Below are 24,328 nucleotides of genomic sequence, written 5' to 3'. Positions count from 1 at the left end.
AAAGGTAGGATTGATGGGTCATGCTGGATAATCTATTTGCACTCCCACCAGCAGCATCTGACAATGTCTGTTTTCTCATCCTGTTGAACTATTTAGGTTTTGTGCATATTAAATTTTATGAGTATTATTTTTTGAGTTTTATGAGTACTAAATAATGTCTTGTTTTAAGGTTATTTACATATAACAATGGAAGTTGTTCTGAGACTTGAATGTTTATATAACTGCAATATTTCCATTTGCTTTAGAATTTTTGCTATAGGGGTGCCTGGGTGGCTAAGTCAGTTAAGTGTCCGACTGTTTATTTCAATTCAGGTCATGAGATCGAGCCCACATCAGGCTCTGCGCAGGGCATGGAGCCTGCTTAAGATTCTCTCTCTTCCTCTCCCTCCCCGCTTGCATGCACACTCTCTCTCTCTTACTCTCTTAAGACTTTTTTTAATAGATTCATGGGAAGTTTAATTTATTTTGGATACTAATCTTTTGTTTTGGGGAGCACAGACTCATACATACATTAGGCAAAGATTATGTTGCAATTTTTTTTGTATTTCTACAAAATGTTCTGACTTATCTATCATTTTCTGAGAATTGTACAATTAAAAAAACCCACTATAATTGTAGATTAATCAATATTTTCCTGTAATCTTGTCAATTTTTGCTTTATATATTTCAATACAAATTCAGGATTATTACATAAGCTTGGTGAACTGTCTCTTTATATAGAGTTCCTTTTTATTAATGATTTTGCTTTAAATCATACTTGGACTTTAGTTAATAATGCTACTGAAAAATATCAACTATGATTCTTATTTATGTCTGTAGTTAATAGTTAGTTGGATTTACCAGCATATTTTATTAGTTCTTTTTATACAGTTCTTCCCTTTGAATTTATGTATTTTTTCTGTGCTTTTAGCAGTTTCTCAGTGTGCATCTATAGATGAGTAAAAACCTCTTCATCTCTGTTGCCTAGAAATATCCATATTTTGCCCTCACTTTTGAATTATGTTTTCGTTTGGTTTCTATGACTCAAATGTTGAGTTACAGCCCATCTTCAGACTTCAGAGATGAGCACAACCATCGGCTCCACTCATCACTATGATGGTCTTACCTTTTTAGTTCACAGAGATGTTTACCTTGTTTGGAGCATAGCCTTTCCTTTCCTTATCAAGTATATTAACAATAAAGGGGAAAATCATCAAAGCTACCAAAAAGAAATGGCATATTACCTTTAATTTTTAATCTATCATTGCTGCTAGATTAGAGAATGTAAGATAGAAAATCACAAAACTGCCTTTAAGCAGAAGTCAATGTTACATTAGTTTCAGGTGTACAATATAGTGATTCAGCACTTCCATATGTCACCCGGTGCTTGAAAACCTTTTGTATTAGGACTCCTCTCTTGCCTTAGTTAATGTTAGCTAGTTCAGTTAAGGGCTCAGGCTTTGTCTAGGTGTTCACCGTTTCCCTCATGTGTGACTTTGGACAAGTCTCTTAACCTCCTTAATCCTTAGTTTCCTTCTCTGTGAAAACAAGATTAATATAGTACATACCTCATAAGGTGATGGTGAGGATGAAGATACTGAATCAAAACAATTAGTGTGATATCCAACAAGTAGTCATTTTTTGCTAAAGACACGGAAATGAGCTAAAACAACACACAGATTGCTGAAACCTGTAAAGGTTTTTAAAAACACTGGTGCAGTGTGGGAGGGGGTCAGGAGGATATGGGAAATCTCTTTTCCTTCTGCTCAATTTTGCTGTGAACTGAAAACTACTATAAAAAATATTTTTCATTAAAAAAACAAAAAACAGGGCGCCTGGGTGGCTCAGTTGGTTAAGCGACTGCCTTCGGCTCAGGTCATGATCCTGGAGTCCCTGGATCGAGTCCCGCATCGGGCTCCCTGCTCGGCAGGGAGCCTGCTTCTCCTTCTGACCCTCCCCCATCTCATGTGCTCTCTCTCTCTCTCTCATTCTGTCTCAAATAAATAAATAAAATCTTTAAAAAAAATAAAATAAAATAAAAAAAATAAAAAAACAAAAAACACTGGTGCCTGGGGCGCCCACTGGAAATTCTAATTCCATAAACTGGAGGTGAGGCCTAGCATCCAATCAGTTTTTAAATCTTGGGTGATTCTTTTTTTTGTTTTCTTTTTGAGATTTTATTTATTTATTTGAGAGAGAGCACAAGCAGGGAGAGCGGCAGAGGGAGAAGCAGGGAGCCCGATGTGGGGCTCAATCCCAGGACCCTGGGATCACAACCTGAGCCCAAGGCAGACGCTTAACGACTGAGCCACCCAGGCGCCCCTGATCTTGGGAGATTCCAATGCACATCCTACTCGGAATCCCCTGGAGGCAAAGGATTAAAAAAGAGAAAGAACCCTCTTTCTTTGAGTTCACTGTGATTCAGTTCCCTTTCCCCTTGGACTTCCTCCAGATCCAAAAGGCAGCCCTACGAAGTCCTTTTACTACAAGGATAACCACTTGCTCCTTCTTCAGAGGCTTCTTTACTCCCACTACCTGATGCTAAGAATGTACTCTTCTTTGAAGATTTATTTATTTATTTGAGAGAGGGACAGACCAGGTTGGGGGAGGGGGGCAGAGGGAGAGAGAAAGAATCTCAAGTAGACTCCCCCCTGAGCTCAGAGCCCAACGTAGGGCTCAATCCCACGACCCTGAGATCCTGACCTGAGCCTAAATCAAAAGTTGGACACTTAACCAACTGAGCCACCCAGGTGTCCCAAGAGTGTAGTCTTCTAACTCACCCACCACAAAGATGTATTTATTCATTTATTCTGGGAAAAAAAAAAAAAATCCTATTTTACTGATGTTCCTTCACTCTACAAATGTTGATTGAGCACCTACTGCCAAGCATTCATTACATTAAGTATTGGAGAAACACCAGTGAATGAAGGAGGCTTAATTCCTCCCCTCAGAAAACTCGGAGACCCCACCAGTGGAGAGAGTGGGGCCTTTGATGGGGAAGACAGAGTGCTTCCTAGCACAAGTAACTTCTAAGCAGAAGTCTGGAAGGAGCAGGGGTTACCCCCCTGAGGAGGAGGAAAGGAGTGTGCAAAACCAAGGGCGTGCTACAGCAAAGCCTGGAAGCAACGCTTTTAAGACATTCAAGACCCTAGACTGTTGAGCAGAAGGGGGCCTAAAATGAGATCTAAAGGTAAACTGAGACCAGAGGCTCCAATGTCTTGTAAACCATGTCAAGGAGTTTGCAAACAATCTACGAATGGTGAGGAACGCTGACAGGTTTTCTGTAGCTGGATTACCATGATGAAATTTGCTTTGAGGGATGAACTTTTTGGTTAAGAGCCTGGTTAAGTGGGTGTGGGGGGGTGGGATTACAATGGCAAGTGTGCTGGCCAAATCTAGGAAAGTGGCCCTTGAGCCCAAGAGAAACCAGGAGCGGGCAGTGGAGGTGACTCTCCTGACTTTCTTTGGAAGAAGTTTGCTGTGAGGCGCACAGGGCTGAGGAGGCAGCTAGCTATCAAGGTCCAGAGCTCAGAACAGAGACCTGAGTTGAAAATAATTTAGGGAGGTTTCTTTGTATTATTTTCCATACTAAACCAAAAGACAGCATGAAAGCTTGCATTTTTGTTCCGTTCTAAGCAAACATGTTAGTTAGAACTACAAAGCTTCCTTGACTGATGGTCCTTGTACACGTGAGTAAATAAGATTTGGCTCCAGATAGCAATTACTACTGGCACCTATTTCTTTCATCTCATGAGACACAATGTAATTGTAAACATCAATCTAGACACCATAGACTCAGCAAAAAAAAAAAAAAAAAGTCTACTTTTTCCCTCTGGGGAAAAACTTAAGTTATTTTCCCTTTGTCCTTGTGAATGTCTTATCTGGCTTGCCAAGCCTCCTCATCAACCACATTTGTGAGAAACAGACAGGATCCTATCCCTGCTGTTTGTGGTGAAAGTATCCCCCCTGGAAAAGTATGTTCAATTTTTTAAGCATGTAAATTCTTTACAAGCGTGTTATTGTTTAATGAGCTAACATAGACTTCTCTGTAGTCAATAGCTTCATCTGTGCCCTCTACTTAAAAGAGTAACACCACAAAGGATACAGAGAATAGTTTGGCTTCCCTTGTAAGTTTCACTAGGCTAAATTAAAAGCTCCTTTGCACTGGTCAGACACACACTATTTGGGTATAACTTACCTTTCCTCTGCAGAGGGAATAAACGTGCATTCCGGAGTATCATTAATGGGTCCCGGAGTGGTGAGGAATAACTGCTTTATGGTATTCTCTGGTGCAGGCTGTAGGATACATGACTTTATTAGATTCTTCTCTCATTTCAGGTCATAATATCAGCCACCTACTGTGTTCTCCATTAAGACTATGAACTTATACAGCACAGAGCCTATTTGAGATCTGATTATAGAATAAATAGGCTTTTTCTAAAGTACTTGAAGTTGTAATGTGGGTCTCTACAAAACTAATAGGCAAAGGTCTGCAGTGAAATTTTTTTTTTTTTTTTTTTAAGATTTTATTTATTTATTTGACAGAGAGAGACACAGCGAGAGAGGGAATACAAGCAGGGGGAGTGGGAGAGGGAGAAGCAGGCTTCCCGCTGAGCAGGGAGCCCGATGCGGGGCTCGATCCCAGGACCTGGAATCATGACCTGAGCCGAAGGCAGACGCCTAACGACTGAGCCACCCAGGCGCCCCTGCAGTGAAATTTTAAGAGAAGCCAAGCTCCTAGACAAAAACAAACAAACATGTTGCCGAAGAAAGGGGAGTTAAAATCTTGCTCATAAATTAGAGTAATTTCCCAGAACAAGCCATTCTTCTGGATTCCGTGTAGGTATCCTTCAGCTGTTGGCAGTCTTGGTTTATTTACCCTTTGCTTCCTTTTACTTGCTTATTACCTACACATTAAAATGTTCCAGGAACATCTTGCCATTTATCTTCAGTGATTATAACTCAATTCACTGCTTGAAGGATTTTTAACTCATTTATATTACATGAGATTCTGTCCAAATGATAACAGTTATAAACAATATTAAAGTTGTAGAGATTTTTGACAAGGTATTGAGAAATTGAAATGATAATAATGATTATTCTTTTCAGTTCTCATTCAACTACACTGAAAAGATAGAGAGGTACTCATGTCTAGCCACTTATTTTTATCTCATATCCTAAGAAACTAGGCAGTTAACAAGAATTGTTTCTTATAAAAACGATTGAAGTGTGTTTTAAGCTTATATTAATCACTCTATACATTCGCCACAATGATTACAATTGATTAATAGATCGATTTTCTAGTTGTCATCAGTGAAGCATAGGAGGGAGAAGAATCACATAAATCTACCGATTTTCAACAAATTAATTTTAAGGAAATAAATATCTTTTCTAATGCTTCTATTGGTTGCTATAGTAAAATTGAGAGGTTTAGGATTAAAACTTTTTTCCATTTCCCCTCTTTCTTTCTGCTGGAGGTAACAACATACCATCCAATAAGCAATTATGATAATACTGTTTGTATGAATTCACATAAATCATATTATTTATTGCATTGTCACATGTGCCAGGCCCTCTCATCTCTCTCTCTTCTCTCTCTCTCCCCCTCTGCCACACGCACCACACACACACACCACACGCATACACCACACACACACACACGCCTATAAAGCATATATGTCAGACACATAATTCATGTTCTAATACAGTAACTATTATCATTACTCTATATGCTGATTGACATAATTTTCAGAGTACTACATAGGACTTTTTCCTTATATGAATTAGCCATTAAACTATAACATAAAAATTCTGACACATTGTTGACAAAATGAGTCTAAACACACACATGTTTTGCATCAGTTTGTCTCTGATATGTAGCCCATTTGGTGTTTAACAGTCATATTCCCTTACATGATTTAATCTGTCCCACTTCTATATATATCTGTGAGGAGGAGGGAAGTCGGAAGATAGGAGGTGCTGTTATATAGATTCTCCCCCTCACCGCACTTCATGGCTCTCTCCCATAACTCAGAAACTTAACTTGTACGATGATATGGTTTGCCAGCAATGCGAAGAGACAGAGATCACATTGGATGCCAATGATCAAGCCTCCATAATAATGTTAAAAGCCTTTGAAAAAACATACAGATGTGCCTGGTTTGGCCATCTGGTCAGAATAAGCATTTTCAGAGTTCTGTCTTCACCTTTGCCCCCTCCTTAGGTGTGAGAAATGTAAGGAATTTATTGGCCTGTATTTGAGGCCTGCCTTGACTAAGGTTAATAAGCTAACACCCTCATCCGTACACAGACACTCACTTGCCCTAACACCGTCCAAGTTGAAAGGATGAGAAGGAGGTGATGTATGCCCTGGGCAGATTTATCACCCCATGAACCAAAATAGGCAAACAAAATTTCCAAGGTTGGTTTTGTATTATTCAAGAGTTCAGGGGAACTGCATGCCTTTTATTATGCCCCCCCCCATATGGAAAAACAAAGAAAACATAATTTTCTAGTTTTAATAAAGGTAATTTATTTGGGTCAGAAAAATAAAGAATTTATGCTCAATTTAAACAGTGCGCAAAATGGATTGCCTTTGGTTGTAAGCCATGATTGTAGGGTTTTGCTTGATTTTTGTGTGTTTAGTAATTCAGTTAGATGCTCTGAGACATGATGGTCATCTCTTTAAGGGTCTTGTGTTTGAAGAACATTGATGAGCTATATGACTCTTTGAGACTCAGTCCTTTTGAGTCTTGTGAAACCAGACAGAGATGACTATGTCTCAAGTCAAAGGGCTATTATTCTGTGTCTACACTCAAATTAATTTATCTTTGTCAAGGTTTGGTTATAAAACAAACTCACAGCGGGTAAAAATATACCCTCTATATTATTTCTACGCTTTCTTATGGCCTATAAATATTTCAAAGTAAGTTTTTTTATAAGTCAGCCCACGAATTCTCTCTCAGTGTCCCTCGTTATTCAGCTGACTGCTACTACCCCCGTGACTTGGCAGCTGTCTCACCAGGGAAACTGTCCATCACAGGAGGAGTCAGAGTGACGATGATTGGATCAATTCATCACCAGTACCAGAGAAAAACAGAGTCTCCAAAGCATGTGTCCTACCTTCATGACTAAGTCCCATCGTTTTCATACATGTTTAAGACAAATCCCTTGGTAAGAGCTTATTTCTCTAGTGGAATCTCAGTTGGTATCAGGCACCCCCAAAACTCTACAGGTAACCTACAGTCATGTCCGGGTCTCCCCAAGGTCTTCAGGACTGGTAATTATATATGTTTAGTCTAGTTATGCCAATAGGTGCTAACTCTGCAGTGGTTATTATAGACCCAAAGATGCTGGATTAAGGCCATATGTAATGGACCAGAAGATGTCCTCATACAAATAGTCTCCAGGTGACGATACAATGAGCAGTCGGACAAAACTTACTGCATTTCAGCCTGTGTGTTTTGTTTCCTTTGGGGGACTATTTTACCAGCTAAACTGAACAGGAAGTACATTTAGAGTCACTTATAATCTCACAGATGGGGGACAAAGTAACTCAAGCCTCAAGACGAGAATGTTCCACGAAGCACTTATCCATAAGTATTTTTGCTTTTCAGCAGAGGTCTTTTGACCTGAAAACTATATAAATCTACAAATTAAAGGGATGTTATCTTACTGAAAGGAGAAAATATGATAGAAGGGAGTCAGTAAAAGGAAGCTAACTCTACTCTGGAATTCCATCAGTCTGGCTTGATGTGGGAGAAAACAGTTAACCACCGGGGCACTGTTTCCTTCTTCCCAGAACCTGTCTTCTACTTCGGCGACGTCGAGTACCCTGTGGACGAGAGCGCCGGCTACGCAGAGGTGCGGGTGTGGAGAACAGGCACGGACCTATCCAGGTCTTCCAGTGTCACAGTCAGATCCCGGAAAACGGATCCTCCCTCTGCTGATGGTGAGCGGTTTCCAATGGCAGCTCTTTTGATCGTTCTTCTGGGTTCAGCTCACCTTGACGCAAAATACTTTAAAACTAAACTACTTCACGCCTGTGAAAGTGGTCTGGATGAATGGAATTATTTTCTGAAATTATTATTATATCGTAGGTAAGTCTAGGCTCTATGTATTACTGTGAGAAAATACATTGCAAAGCCACAAATTGGAGGCTACGTTGCAAACATGTAAGTCAATGACCCTAAATTCTAATGCCTGTATTTGCATGAATTTGGTTCTCTACACCTGAGTATTATGGCATTGGTATGCACAAGAATGTTCATGCTGGCCACCCTCACAGAAATCTAATGACGTGTAAGTGTCATGCAGATGTGCATCTCCAACTTGGTTCCCTCTTCATTTTAACCAGATGCCCCCATAAATACTTCAGAGCCAAAGGCTTTTTCCACACTTCATTATATAAGCTACCCTAGCCAGGAAGCACTTGCCTTTTATTCTGGAATTTACATCTCCGAAGAGTTGATCATAAAGTTTAGGGTAAGCATAGGATTAGAAATTTCCTTTTTTTTCTCTCCTAAATTGCCAACAATGCACCCTTTCTTTCTTATGTGCGCACACACATACATCATATGCCCATCACATACTTATCACACAAAGCAAACAGGGGCCATACCACGTAGTGGAACCAGCGTGATGCTTTGCATGTAGTAAGTGTCCAATAAGCATTTGATTCACCAAATTAGTTATTTTTTAAGAAAAATTCAAATCAGAGAAAGAGAGGTGAGAATAAAGATGAAGAAGCAGAGGAAAAGAAAAATACGAGAAGAACCAGAAAGAGATACAGATAGAGATTTTAAAAAATGAATTAAGGGCAGATACACTCATAGATGTGTATTCAGAAGTAAAGAGAATATATATAAAATGAGGGTTAGAAGAACAGAAGGTATGAAAACAAAGAAGCAATAATATCAAACCCTTGTCACCCACTCCCAGTCTTTATGAATGTGGGGCCTAAAAATTGACAGACAGTTTTGTTTGTAACTACTTTAGACATAAATGGAGGTGTCAACACTAGGTTTGCATCCCATGGTCTGAAAAAATAAGCCAAAAATCAAATATGTCTTTGAGAATAAAGGATTGCTCTACTTGCCTGGCGTGAGTGTGGGCGGATCGTGTGGGACAAAAGCTTATACCTGAAATGTGTTTCTTTAGCCAACAGGCAAACACACACCTAAATAGGATATTCTCTTGTAGCTTTGGAAAATAAATACAGATATTTAACTGATGTTAACAAAATTTAAATGTATATATTTTATAGGTCATTTATGATGATCACATATATGATTTGTGTGCTGATTATTTCAGACCTGATTTTTATTAGCTCCCTTCAAGAATTCCAAAATAAAGATAGAGGGATTATATAACCAAAGCTAAACTAACTCATTAGATGTAAATAAAATAAAGTTTCAGATGGTAGACCTTTGTTCTACCATCTTGAAAACCAATATGATACTAATCCTTTGCATTTCACTAAGTGTATTTTTCTGTAATGTTATACTGGTCTCTATATTTTTTTAAAAAAAGAATCATAAATAGATCTACATAATTTGCTTCTCATAATTTAGTTTAGTCAGTCCCCAACTGAATAATTCTTTTGTTATGCGTATAGCTGGAACAGACTATGTGGGAATCAGTCGGAATTTAGATTTTGCACCTGGAGTCAACATGCAGACTGTTCGTGTTATCATCCTGGATGACCTTGGGCAACCGGTGCTGGAGGGAATTGAGAAATTTGAACTAGTGCTTCGTATGCCTATGAATGCTGCCCTTGGCGAACCCAGCAAAGCCACAGTGTCCATAAATGATTCTGTCTCGGATTGTGAGTGTTTATTCATTTACAATGATAATTAAATTCATAGGCTGTTTATATACAGATTAAGTAAAATGATGACCTGCGGTTTATATATGTATATAAGTTTGCTAGGGCTGCCATAAAAAGTCCTATGGACTCAGAAATTCTTGTCTCACAGTGCTGGAGGCTAGAAGTCCAAAGTCAAGGTGTCGGCAGGGTTGGTTCCTTCTGAGGGCTGCATGGGAAGGATCTGTTCCACGCCTTTGTCTTTGGCTTGTAGATACCCAGCTTGTCCCTATGGGTCTTTATATCTTCTGTGTGTGTCACAGTGTCTAAATTTCCCCTATTTATAAAGACAGCAGTTCTATTAAGTTAGGGCCCATTCTAAGGACCTCATTTTTACTTGATTACCTCAATAAAGACCATAGCCTCAAACAAGGTCACATTTTCAGGTTGTGGGGGTTAGGACTTTAATATATGAATTTGAAGGGGAAGCAATTCAACCCATAACAATACCCTGTCTGACCACGTCTTCATTTCTCCTTCTGACCATTTTGATAAAATTAGGCAGTCCTTTCAAATTAAAAAAAAAAAAAAGTGAGATTGCCAGCAATATCTTGATTGTGTCTCAAGAGTTCCCTCACCACAATTTGAGAAATGAGACAGAGGATCATAAGGGAAGGGAGGGAAAAATGAAACAAGACGAAACCAGAGAGGGAGACAAACCATAAGAGACTCTTAATCTCAGGAAACAAACTGAGGGTTGCTGGAGTGTTGGGGGGTGGAAGGGGTGGGGTGGCTGGGTGATGGACATTGGGGAGGGTATGTGCTATGGTGAGCGCTGTGAATTATGTAAGACTGAGGAATCACAGACCTGTACCCCTGAAAAATACAGACCTGTACCCCTGAAAAATAATACATCATATGTTAATAAAAAAAATTTTTTTTAATAAAAATAAATAATGGGGGGGAGGGGAAGAGTTCCCTCACCATAGATAGGTGGAACCAACCACATGTAATGGTCTTTTTCCACTTCTCAACACAAGACTTTCTGTCATCTCCTTACACCCAGACACTCCTGAAATTTCCCTAATAAGATGCCGAAAACATAGTTGTAAGACAAGCAGCTGCTGGATACGTGGGAGGGCTCTCTGACACATCCTCAGAAGGAATTCTGAATAATTTTCAAACATGATGATCTTGACATTGCTTGGGAGAGTGTAACCTATTGTTAATGAGACCTATATTTAATTTACCCATCATCGGTATCACTTAAATATAGACATAATATTCATTGTCAAAAATATTTTATATATATATTTACATTATGTATATATAATACTATATTCATTATCAACTTTTCTAACATGGTCTGGGTAAACTATGCTTCTAACTGTGTGCACAATATTGAGTGTTATTTGGAAAAAATTCAGAAATTATTCAGAAATTTCAGAAATTCTGAAAAGCTCATGATTAAGCAACACATATAGATACAGATATCTTAAAGTCTCTGGTTTTATCTACTTTTTCGCATTTCACTGCATCTGCCTACTCCATGAAATAGAGCAGAATTTCAAAGATAAGAAAATCAAAACAATTTATTTAAGTGATTGCTTAAGGCCAAAACATTGTCAAGTGACTGGGTGGAAACAGGAATCTAATTTTCATTTCTGTTCCATTATTCTTTCCACTAAACCTTGCTTTCTGAAATGCCATTTTCCTTAAGGAAATTTCCGTTCACCTTGATCCATATGTTTGTTTGCTTTGCAGTGCCTAAGATGCAATTCAAAGAACGAGTATATACTGGCAATGAAAATGACGGGCAGATAGTTGCAATGATCCACAGGAGCGGAGACGTTCACTACAGGTCTTCAGTGAGATGTTACACCCGGCAGGGGTCTGCGCAGGTGATGACGGACTTTGAGGAACGTCCAAACACTGGTAGCTCCATCATCACATTTCTCCCTGGTAAGGTGGAGCTTGAAATTTTTATTTGGCATTTGAGGAAGCCAAGTTGTTGATGAGAAATATCAGGAAAAGACACCTTCTTGACCCTCTACAAGCTTATGATGTGGTTTTGTGTACACTATGTGATAATAAGGTGAAGTCGATTGTAACAGATTGAATCGGTGTCTTTTTGGTGTCTGTACCAATTTATGAATTAATTTCCAGTGATGTGCTGTATTGTTTATTCAAAACGAATTTGGTGGTATAACAAATATGTAGATTTCGCAATGCTGGGAGATAGTGTTCAAATGAGAGAAATGAAAGGAAATAGAGATCACACTTTTAATATGAATTCAGAGCCTTAAAATGTTCGATCACTGTGATCCTGTAATTGTACTAGAAACTAATCCTGTAGTCAAACTAACTCTGATTGTCCCGTACAAGGTGGATAAATTTGCTTCTTAATCATAATGCTAGAAATTCATACATAAAACTGGTATTTGCTCTTTATCCTTTGTTTTCTAAGATGACTTACAGAACTTAAAAACAGACACTGGAGAAATTTCCCACACAAATAGGGGCTCTCATTGCGTATGTTCAAACATTTAGTCATTCATTCAGCAAATATTTATTGGAGGCTTATTACACACCAGATACTCTTCTTTGCACTCTCAGTACAGCAGGGAAAAAGACAACATCCATGCCCTGTGGTGCTTATATTCTAGTAGCCCAGGTATCCTTTGGGGCCTGAGATGTGATTGGGATGTCATGATGGGATGGAACTGACGTGCTGTCATTATCATTGCTCCAGGTGAGACCGAAAAGCCTTGTGTCCTTGAGCTGATGGACGACACACTCTATGAGGAGGTAGAGGAGCTCCGCCTGGTTCTTGGCACCCCACAAAGCGACTCCCCCTTTGGGGCTGCAGTTGGGGAACAAAATGAAACTCTGATAAGGATCCAAGATGATGCCGATAGTAAGAAGTTACTTCTTGTCCTCGCCTGTAAATTGGGAATTGAAACCCATCTATGTTAACGTTTTAGGAGGCTCAGAAAATAACCCCCTCTTTCTGACAAGGGTTTTAAAGCAATTGAGAAATAGGAAAAAAGACTAAGATAAATGGGGAACCAAATAAAACATGAAAATCGGAAGTCAATGTTGGAGAATGTGCTTTATGTCTAATGTTAAATCCCACATGTTCATACCTCCGGTAGGGTAGAGATACCCCCGGGCCAGCAGTTTCTCTCTCCCCTCCCGCTCTCAGGGACCCACTTCTATAAGACTTATGGCACATAGAGGCTGCCCAGGGTACATGCTTCCTTGATTCCCAAGGAAGGAACTGGATGATACACACTCAGTTTCTCCTAACCCACTCACCAATAATGATGGGTGAGGGGACAGAGAGAAGCCATGAGTGTAATACTAATTCAGTTCCCCTCATATGGAAAGAAACATTAGAAATGAAGAAAAAGCATTTCCTTTACATTTTAATTTGTCCACTTTTCCCACAATTTTAGAGACTGTTATTAAATTTGGAGAAACCAAATTTAGCATCAGTGAACCCAAAGAACCGGGACAGTCGGTGGTTGTAAAAATTCCAGTGATTCGCCAAGGAGATACTTCAAAGGTTTCCATCGTGAGAGTCCACACCAAGGATGGCTCCGCCACCTCTGGAAAAGACTATCACCCTGTGTCAGAAGGTATGGGAGTTCCCGGGGCCTTCCCCCAGGGGGGTGATGCTCACACTCTGTACCGGCACTGGTGCCCTTGAGAAAAAGAAGAGAAATATCCAACTGAAATAAAAATGGGCATACTCCTTTACGTTAATCTCTATCAGAAAAATAATGGCAGTAGAATTTAGTTCCAGAATTTTCCTTTTTGACTTATGGGGTTTATGCATGAGCACTTAGGGAAATTTTGAGTAGACTAGATGACCTTCTGTTCTGAGTCTATTTTTACTTTTAATAGGTTTTACCTTCATTATGGTAATCGGATACTAAATAATATCTATTCTAGAATATTCTAATACACTGAAAATATGCATGGTAGCTGAGATAGCATTTTAGTCTATGGAACATCAATGATCTAAAACTTCAAGGTAGAAAATGTTGTGTTAATGGAGGGCAGGAAAAGGCTGGTGGAATGCCACCCAAAAAGACTATGCATTTTCTGGGCCTTGGGATTTCATTAGAGGTGCTTTTCATCCATCCCCCTCCTCCTTCAAATTTTTGGACCATTTCACCATTTATTTTTATGAGGAATTAATACAAGTCAGTTCTTCTCTCTCTCTTTATGAATTATCTGCTGACAGAATAGATGTAAACTGATGTGCAAAGTTAAGTTTATAAATTATGTAGAGTTCTACTTATCCACTTTGTGTCTAGTTTCCTACTTCTTACTACCAACAATCTTTAGTTCTTGATCGTAGAGCTTCAGGCATTCATCTTGATCTCGAAACTTGTGAAAGACAAAGTTTAGAAAGTGATGGATAGGTTTTACTAAGTCCGTAATAAAGTCGATGAGACAAGAGAAAAAAAAAAAACATCTTCTGCAAAGGAGCTTGTTTTCTTTGCATCTATGGTAAAAAGTTTGACTACTGTAGAGCTTCAGAGTTATCCTCAGATTATTCTCTATGCAGATAATGGTAATATATTTGAAATAAATCACATATAATCCAAAAGGAGAGGAAAAAACACTGATTAGCTACTAAATCAGAAAAATCTAAAATAAGTCTTTCTATAATGAGCAAGAGCAGGTTTTACATGAAGGAAACATCTTCTAAAGATGGGCAATATGACCTTTAAGAGAAAATGTTTTTCTTAGAAACAAAATAATTCTTTTTGTTGAAGCACAAATAAAAATTATACCTCTGTGGTAAACTGACCAATGAAGTCAGGAAAAGGTTAAATGACAGTAAATCAGCCTGTGTCTCTTTTATCCCATAAATGTAAACATGCTGTTTATAATGCTCATGATAAAAATTTAATCTCTTCTGACCCATATTCTAATTTCTCCCTTATGGTCAAAATTCAGGTCAGTCCCTTACAAATAAACAGAAATAATAAAGATAGAAGAAAACTTAAAATATTTTTTGTGCTAAAAATATCTAAAATGACAGATAAAGACTAAAGTAACTGAGGAAACTTAACTAGATATCATCTAGCATGTATACTGTAAGAAAACAACAATTTAAATATTTAAGGGGTGCCTGTGTGGCTCAGTCCATTGAGCGTTGAGCGTCTGACTCTTGGTTTTGGCTCAGGTCACGATCTCAGGGTCCTGGGATCAAGCCAGGAGTTGGGCTCCTCGCTCAGTGGGGTGTCTCCTTGTCACCCCATCCCACCCCCCTCATGCTGTAGCTCTCTCTCTCACGTAAATAAAGATATTAAATCTTTAGTAAATAAATAAATATTTAAAATAAATACTTAAGCGTTTAACTTCTTAGAAATTGGGTTTCTATCATTCTGGGGATTAAAAACTTGAGCTCACAGGGCTAAAACAAGCAATGAATGAGGGAAATAGGAGGGGAAAGTGACAAGATGGGAACATTACTGAACCAGAAAGTCCATTCCCCGCTGAGAAAAGCTTGCACTGCCGTAGCCAGCTGACTTTGGCCAGGCAGGAAAGTACAAGAGAACTTTAAAAAAAAACCTGTGCTTTCCTATGAAATCCCCAGATATTTTTGGTTTTAGAAACTAATATTCTTCTGGTTTTATTTTTATTTTTTTTAAGAGGGAGAAAGTGCACGAATGGGGAGGAGAGGCAGAGGAGAGAGTGAATCTTAAGCAGGCTTCATGCCTAGCGCAGAGCCCAGCACTGGGCTCAATCTCAGGACCCTGAGATCATGACCTGAGCCAAAATCAAGAGTCAGACACTTAACCGACTGAGCCACCCAGGTAGCCCTAGAAACTAATTTTCTAATGAAAGGTCACACAAGTCAGACCGAACAAATTGGTGGGCTGGAGATGATCAGCTGTTTTCATTCTCTGATACAAGAACCCTAAATTCTCTCAGGGTATGAGAAATCTAAGACTAATAGACTCTAGGAACACACTAAGGCTAATGTGGAAAATGGCTATATCTAGAAAGAGAACTCATTTTACTTATTTTTTATTTTTGTTTAAAGATTTTATTTATTCATTTGACTGAGAGAGACACAGCCAGAGAAGGAACACAAGCAGGGGGAGCGGGAGAGGGAGAAGCAGGCTTCCCGCGGAGCAGGGAGCCCGATGCGGGGCTCGATCCCAGGACCCTGGGATCATGACCTGAGCCGAAGGCAGACGCTTAACGACTGAGCCACCCAGGTGCTCCCAGAACTCATTTAAAAGAGGAATCTGGCTTACTCAATTTTAAAGAAAAAAATCTTTTTCATAATTGACAAAAAAATAGAAGTAGCAGAAGAAAAACACATTGGAGACACATTTTCTTCTGCCACATTTTAAAGGATTTATAATTTAGAATTAAAATGATTGAACTTCAGTTACATCAGAAACAACATCTGCTATCTTCTCTAATTAGAACAATTATGCATTATATTTTTTTAATTTTTCTTCTGAGCCAGTTTCTCAAGAGGTATAGTAAAACCAACAAAATAGTTTATCCAAGTCTCATGGTATGGGCAGCTGCTGACTCTTGAGTTCAATAAAATCAATTAATTTTTAATGTTTTAAGACTTTTGAAATGAATCATTTAAAAAAGGGATTTTCATAATTGAGTTTAATTTTCATTATAATGAAGCAAATTTTTTTAGTGAGGAGAAACAGGATTAAGGGAAGCATAGCATTCACATTTATCGAAAAAAGGTTTTAAGTTTCCAAGATTAACATCAACAACAGAAAAAAGTCTTTTTAAAATATAATTTGATATAATATTAAAAAGCTCAACAATTTTATATCCACCTTTAATTATCCATATATATACATAATGCAAATGCCGCTCACACTTCATAATACCTTCAATTGTAGTCACCTGACTTGTGTCCTATAGATTCAGAAATTTTGGAATGAGAGGCCGGTTTATCTGGTTATGCCTCAGTATTAGAACTATTGATCTGTTCCACAACTCAGTGTTTTTTCTGTCAGTCAACAAATCAATTTAGTAGCTTCTGATTAGAATTTTCTTCAGATGAAATGGAATAGAATGGAAAATATTCAGATACAAAGCATACAGTAAAAATAGGTGATGTTTTTCAAACTCGTGATTCCATTTTATTCACACACACACCTACACACGCACACACGCATGCATGTATACACAAATATACTGGGCCACAGTGTACAATATTTTCCTTATTTTGAGTCACTGTCAAGAAAGCTTGACAAAAATTTCACGTATTCCTATGTAAAACACTTAAATCTGTGATTTTTGCATTTGTAGAAATTGAGTTTAAGGAGGGAGAAACCCAGCATATTGTTAACATTGAAGTAATCTTCGACGGGATCAGAGAGATGAGAGAGGCCTTCACCGTTCACCTAAAACCCGATGAGAACATGGTAGCAGAGACGCAGGTACGTACTAAAATATGGATAGAAATTCAGGGCCAGCTGGGGTGCCTGGGTGGTTAAGCGTCTGCCTTTGGCTCAGGTCATGATCTCAGGGTCCTGGGATCAAGCCCCACATTAGGCTCTCTGCTCAGCGGGGAGTCTGCTTCTCCCTCTCCCTCTGTGCTCCCCTCCCCCCCCTCAAATGAATAATAAAATCTTAAAAAAAAAAATTCAGGCCCAGCATTTTAATTGGGGAAAATGCATATAAGCATCCCATAGTGTACAATAGACTACTGGGATTTTGTGCAAGCCTTTATAAAGGAGATGTGCATAATCCCTTTTTCATCTCATAAATTTTGTTCCTATTACTCTTCCTTTGAAAAATCATGTGTATAGAAACTCAGGGACTAGAGTCACTGAGCCCCACGTCAGCCCACTTAGTTTTCTCATTTCAGTTGGCAGCCACTGAATTTGAGATTCATTTCCAGAGAGAAGGCATCATCTCGACACAAAGATGAGACTATGAATTCAGGGCTACTGCTCATTAAAACATACATTTTAATCCACAACACAGTTTGCTAACCCTCAGAATTCCCACTGCTAGTCTTAGTTTTATCAGTTTGATGTCCAGAGCCTCAGGGACCAAATGTTATGGTCCTAATACTGATGTTCTGTGCTTATTAAATTTATATTGTGTCATCAACCAGATTTTCTTCAAGGTAAACATTTTCCACAGAATTTTGACCTTTAAACATTAAATAATTTTTAAAACTAAATAATTTCAGGCACAGACCAATGTTTATTATATCTATGCTTAAATTTACTCTAGTTCTTTTATTATTTGTTTTACTATTAGTACGAGATCAAATTGGGGAGATTTTTTTCCCTTAAGTATTTCTTATCATTTTGTAATCTTTACTACTCGATGGTATTTCTGCTACAATGCCTTACCTTTTTTTTTAAAGTCATATTTAAAATTCAAGAAGTATGGGCAGAAAACCTTTAACACACATATTTTTTATAAGTCTTGATCACATTAAAAATGATTCTTTTAGTGTTACTTTTGTAGAGCACTGTATTAAACTCTGGGGTAAAAGGAACAGAGATTCATTCAAATTGCTTCAAGTGATAACAGCTTTTTACAAATGCAAGTAGATACAGACTTGGAAACTGTGATATATAAGATATTGGAAGGTTATTCAGGAGCTAAGACAAATTTATCAGCAAGGTGTCTTGGCACCTTACCAATAGATGTGCCTAGACTCCTCTCCTGTCTGTGACTCAGTGTCTCACTCTGCCTGGGTTTCAGGCTTTGCTTCTGGTCTCTGCTCATTTATTTTTTTTAATTTGTATTTAAAGCCAATTTAGTTAACATATAGTGCATTATTCATTTCAGGAGTAGAATTTAGTGATTCATCAGTTGCATATAACACCCAGTGCTCATTACATCAAGTGCCCTCCTTAGTGGTCTCTGCTCATTGAGAGCCTTGATTTTCGCTGGCATCCCCGTCAGCATGGCTATGCTATCACATGACCCCTAGGATCTGCTTTTTCTCAGCCTATCACTCAGCATTCCTCTCCCTAGCAACTAACTGGCTTTTTCATGGATCTTCCATGCCATAACCCAAGACAGATTCAGCCACTATCCTCACCAATCTGGAGAGAAAAATAGAACCCAAATACCTCGTGGGCCGCTGGCCAACCCAGGCTGCCCTGGGCTCATGTACCCTCCCCAGGTGCAATAAGACATGGCCAAGGTGTCAGGGTCACCTAGAACAAACCACAAAAGGCCTGTCACCCTGCTGGGGCTCTGCATGTGACAGTTTTCATCGTAATGAAGCCAGGGGCTTGTCAAGCATCATGTGTATCGTACTATACAATAGACGCTCCTAGATCCAAATATTTCAATCATCACAGATAATTATCTTTTCCTTGTAGGTGACCAAAGCCATTGTGTATATAGAAGAAATGAACAGCATGGCAGATGTCACTTTTCCTTCTGTCCCTCAAATTGTGTCATTATTGATGTATGATGACACTTCCAGAGCTAGAGATAGTGCTGGACCCATGTCTGGCTATCCTGTCGTCTGTATCACGGTGAGTAGGAAATTGACAAAATTGAGAAAAATTGTAAAATAGCTAGTTAAAATAATTATAGATGTTAACCGATACAGCATTGGCTTTGCCATGAAGAAAGGAAAGTGGGAATACTACAAGGTATAAGCTTTGAACTTTGGATAGGAAAATATCACATTAATCAAATAAAGCTGCCATTTTTCTTCCTTATCCAACAGAGGTTTATTAACTGATGTGTACACAGTGTGTTATCTCGTGTTATCTCAGGGTGTGCCATTGATAGGAAAATAAATAAGGGTTGAACTCTGCACTCAAGGAACTTAAAAATAAGGAAGAGAAAAATATATAGGAATCAGTCACTTTACCAGAGGGCAAGATGTGATCATTACCATGAGAAGGTCATCAGCCAGCTAGAGATGCAGCTCCGTGTGTGAGGCGAGGCTTGGGCTGCTTAAGTGGAATTTCAGCAGTTTAAGGTAAGAGTCAGACAAGGGGAGGCCGTTCCAGGAAGAAGTGATTACAACACAAGCGACATCTAGAGGAATAGTATTCAAAAATGGCATATTGTTACTACTTTTGTACTTGCCTTTTCTTGACTTTAAATTCTAAGTTCCTTGTGAGCAAAACTGGGAGGTACTTATTTTTATATAACAACAGCCCTGGTATCATGACCTATGTCTAATAGGCACATAATAAATGTTTACTGAATTAACAAGGCAGAAATAGTAATTTGGTGCCAAGTTACAGAGGTCTTTACATGTGATGTTAAAGACTGTGGGCTTCATTGGTGGGGTAGCAGGGGGGTTCTTGGGCAGAAGTATGGTGTGAGAAGAGGGGGTGTCACCTCACAGCAGTGTGTCCCTTGACTAGAAAGACCCCGAATGAGATGAGAGGTGGTGCTCTGAATGGGAAGGAAGGCACCCACTTGAACATTGCAAAAGAAGAATCAGCCAAAGTCACTGACCTACTTGGGGGGCAAGGTGTGAGAGAAGAGGGAAGGAGGGAGGGAGGGAGAAGAGAATGATTTGGGATCTCGGAGATTCCTGAGATGATGCAGAGAATAACAAGTTTACACGCATCAAGTTAGAGTGGAATTGTGCAGGAGGCTGTTTGAAATCAGAGTCCATGAACGCTGTTAGGGCTAGAATAGAAATGTGAAGGTTGCGGGCGCCTGGGTGGCTCAGTTGGTTAAGCGACTGCCTTCGGCTCAGGTCATGATCCCGGAATCCTGGGATGGAGTCCCACATCGAGCTCCCTGCTCAGCGGGGAGCCTGCTTCTCCCTCTGACCCTCTCCCCTCTCATGCTGTTCCTCTCTCTCTCTCTCTCTCTCAAATAAATAAATAAAATCTTAAAAAAAAAAAAAGAACGTGAAGGTTGCATGAATAGCATGTAGCAATGGAAAAAAGCATCAGGGAAAGCACTAGGCTAGAGAGCTTGAGAGTCATAACTTCCACATTGTTCTGTACTGTGGTCCTGACAGTTATTTGTTTCCCGTAGGCTTGCAACCCTAAATACTCAGACTATGACAGAACAGGCTCTATTTGTGCAAGTGAGAACATCAACGACACCTTGACCCGGTACCGATGGCTAACTAGCGCACCCGCTGGCCCTGATGGCGTCACCAGCCCTATGAGAGAAGTGGACTTTGACACCTTTTTTACATCATCCAAGATGATCACCTTGGATTCCATATACTTCCAGCCCGGCTCCAGGGTGCGGTGTGCGGCCCGCGCTGTGAATGCCAATGGCAAGGAGGGCCTGGAGCTGATGAGCCCTATTGTCACCGTCGGCAGAGAAGAAGGTAATGCGCCACCATTTTCACATGAAGACCGCTGGAATACCATGGAATATTATCAATATCTGATCTCTGGTTATTAGTTCTCCCAAATGCCCCCATGTATTCCTTAATATTCATCAAGTACTTAAAAAATGACATCCACTTTTACAAAAATATTCATTAGAAAATAAATATTTATTCATTCCACTTTTTTTTTTGATCACCTGTTATATGCCAGACTTTAAGCTTTCTGCTGGCACTCAGAAAAATGAAGCAAGACTCTTGTTCTCAATGAGTTCACACTCAAGCTGAGGACACAGATAAATTTTAGTCTGGACAAGGCACAGTGAATGTGACTAGTTCTATCCTGAGGGGGTCAGGAAACAGGAGTCTTGAAAACCACAGAGAAAAACAAAAGCATGAGCAATGACTCATAGAAGCATGAAAGAACATGCAATATTCTGGAAACTACAAGCAGAGAAATGGGGAAGCAGGTGAGAGGGAGAGTGGAGAGGAGGTGAAGCAGGATGGTATGCAAAGGTCAGATCTGGACAACGTGGCTCCTATGTGATGAGTTGGTTGTCGCAGCAGTAGGAATTTGCTGGGGACGGGGACAGAGGAATGACAGTGCAGGTGGAAAAGTATCCACAAGTGCCCATAGCTTGTGATTTTAAGGGAGGTTGTGCCCGGGGCTGGAGCCCAGACACATGGCGGGTGGAGAAGAGAATGTAGCTGGAGCAACACTGAAAAGACAAGAAATCCACTTTATAAACTCATCCTTCAGTCTGCCTGAGAACTTTTAAGTTAGATTTTAAAAATAACAGTCTGTTTTTAAGATTCTATTTTTAAAACTTTATCTGCATACAGTGGTTCAGAAGTATATTTGTTGCATAAAGAAAGGTTATATGTACCACCTTCATACACTCAGGATGAATATTTATTGATACCATATATAGTAAACATGCTCTTTTGTTAGGATTAAAATACATGGTTGTTAAGTTTCTCTTAAGACCAAACTATTATGTTGGTACCAAAAGGAAAAAAAATCAAACAACGCCTTAAAATGAGTGCCCCTATTAATAAAATAGCCCAGATGCTGGAGCCTGCCTCTGATTTTATTACTCTTCTAATAAATACTTGTTTATTTCCTTTGTTTTGTACAAATAGAAAAGAGATTATATACTGCCTAGTGCTCTTAAAATTATAAACCAGCATCTTAGTCCCTTTCATGATATTAAAATGAAAACATCACAATTCTTTTAAAGGAAGTATTGGGGCAGATTTTCATGTCAAAATGCTTGAGAGTCACTAAGAGATAGATGATAGCCAGAAAATAATCTTGTCATGTGTTTCAGTATGTATATGGGTATATCAGTATCAGTATGTTTTGTATCAGTATGTATATTATGAATTAAAATTTATAATACACATACTGAAAGAAGTTACATATAGAGAGAAAACTCTACTGTATATAGTTCTCTGATTCTAAGGAGACTTTAGTTTTTGTTTTAAAAATGAGTGCATTTTTAGTTTATTTGATTATAAATAATTATACTTTATGACTAGTCATGCACATTATTCTAGAATAAGCACCAATTCACTTAATTAAACCATAGTTAACTTTTTTCCTGCTGGCTTTTAGTCCTTTTTTACTGTGTCTGTCCACATTTTATATTAGAACGTTTTGCAAATATGATTATAACCTAGAATGTCCAGTGCATATTAAAGTACATTGAACAATAACTGTTATTTCTCAAACTTTATAAACTACCTGAAATGTGAAGAAGTAGCTACTAAACTGTCTGCTGCACTTACTTCTTATGCCAGGGCCTTTGGCTTTTTTACAGCTGCTCTTAGCAATGCCTTAGTCCACGGAGAAGTTTTAATTTTATTATTTAAAAAACTATAGTGCCCAGGGGCGCCTGGGTGGCTCAGTCGTTAAGCGTCTCCCTTCGGCTCAGGTCGTGATCCCAAGGTCCTGGGATCGAGCCCTGCATCGGGCTCCCTGCTCCGCGGGAAGCCTGCTTCTCCCTCTCCCACTCCCCCTGCTTGTGTTCCCTCTCTCGCTGTGTCTCTCTCTGTCAAATAAATAAAATCTTAAAAAAAAAAAATTATAGTGCCTAGCTTAAAAATATTCTTTCGGCATTGTCTATTATGTTCCTTGAGCATAAGTACGTTCATTTTTCCCTGAGGTCTGTGTCAGCCCCGGGTGCCGGGGGCAGTGGGGGCAGAGCCGTTCTCAGCCAAGCTGCGCTACACGGGCCCCGAGGACCCAGACTACACAAACCTTATCAAGCTCACGGTCACGATGCCACACATAGATGGTAGGTGGCTTGGGTAAGCAAATCCATGGGAGTGGTGTGGGCTCCTCATTACCTGGTTTATGCCACTGAATACCCGAAATCACCACGCAGATGATAAGATGTTCATTTTGCAATGTCACCTCAAGTCTTTCTGTTCCTTTCAAGTGATTCTGCTTTCTTTCCATCCTGTTTTTAAAGTCTGACAACTTAAGCCTTCTTTAATATTAAACAAATTTAATACATTGTCCAAACACGATGGAACGAAACTTTGGTCCATGTGCTAGTTTTTATGAAATGGTATGACTGTGTCCTTAAAACTCTTGAACTTGGACTTCCAGTAAAGCATTTCAGTATCTCATTGAGCACCTTCAACATGTATTTGCTATTTCATAGCTGGAATTTTATAAATCCAATTTATAAATTGTGTTCATTTTCTCCAGATAGGAAAGTGTGGCCAGAATTTGTGAGTTGATAACTTTATCCACACTGTCAACATTTCCCCAAGTACAGAAAACATCTTCAAGTTCTGTTCTTTTCAATTGACTTTATACCTAAATTGTTAATATTAACTTTATTACTTGGTAGTTGGTTATATTTTAAGTAGCTAAGTGAGAAGAAACATGAGGCAGTATTAGGAATGATACGGTAGAATTTATCTTTCTCAGAAAAAAGATATAATTCTGCTTTTTCTGCTTATTGCAAACCCAAATTTGTGTTGGTGGGAGGTGGGTGGACAGGAATCTGCACCTCTTTACAGCATAATGTGGGTCTCACATATGGCCAGCCTATCTCTAGACTCATGTTGGGGGTGTGACTCAGAGGTGCAAAGGGCCAAAGGGGGATCCATCAGCAAAGGGCCAAAGGGGGACCCATCAACAGATCCTAATAGAAAGACTGGTTCCTCATGCTATTCCTACAGCTGACTTTGCATTGCCTGACGTGGTCAATAGACACAGCTCCTCC

The 24,328-nt window shown here is 39.1% G+C and overlaps 1 protein-coding gene across 1 annotated transcript in view; it reads left to right on the top strand.

Annotated features, from left to right (window-relative positions):
• The window catches only part of FREM2 (FRAS1 related extracellular matrix 2), a 163,185-nt gene that overhangs the window by 114,708 nt on the left and 24,149 nt on the right, over positions 1–24,328 (top strand). The window contains exons 7-15 of the mRNA XM_032403116.1: positions 7,781–7,930; positions 9,596–9,805; positions 11,549–11,746; positions 12,537–12,701; positions 13,243–13,425; positions 17,102–17,232; positions 19,147–19,305; positions 20,783–21,086; positions 23,255–23,386. Coding sequence (XP_032259007.1) covers positions 7,781–7,930; positions 9,596–9,805; positions 11,549–11,746; positions 12,537–12,701; positions 13,243–13,425; positions 17,102–17,232; positions 19,147–19,305; positions 20,783–21,086; positions 23,255–23,386 — 1,632 coding nt within the window. The remainder of the gene's footprint in view (positions 1–7,780; positions 7,931–9,595; positions 9,806–11,548; positions 11,747–12,536; positions 12,702–13,242; positions 13,426–17,101; positions 17,233–19,146; positions 19,306–20,782; positions 21,087–23,254; positions 23,387–24,328) is intronic.

The sequence above is a fragment of the Phoca vitulina genome, unplaced genomic scaffold (assembly GCF_004348235.1).
Source record: "Phoca vitulina isolate PV1807 unplaced genomic scaffold, GSC_HSeal_1.0 scaffold5, whole genome shotgun sequence".
Taxonomy (NCBI): domain Eukaryota; kingdom Metazoa; phylum Chordata; class Mammalia; order Carnivora; family Phocidae; genus Phoca; species Phoca vitulina.
This window is presented reverse-complemented; position numbering and strand designations above follow the sequence as displayed.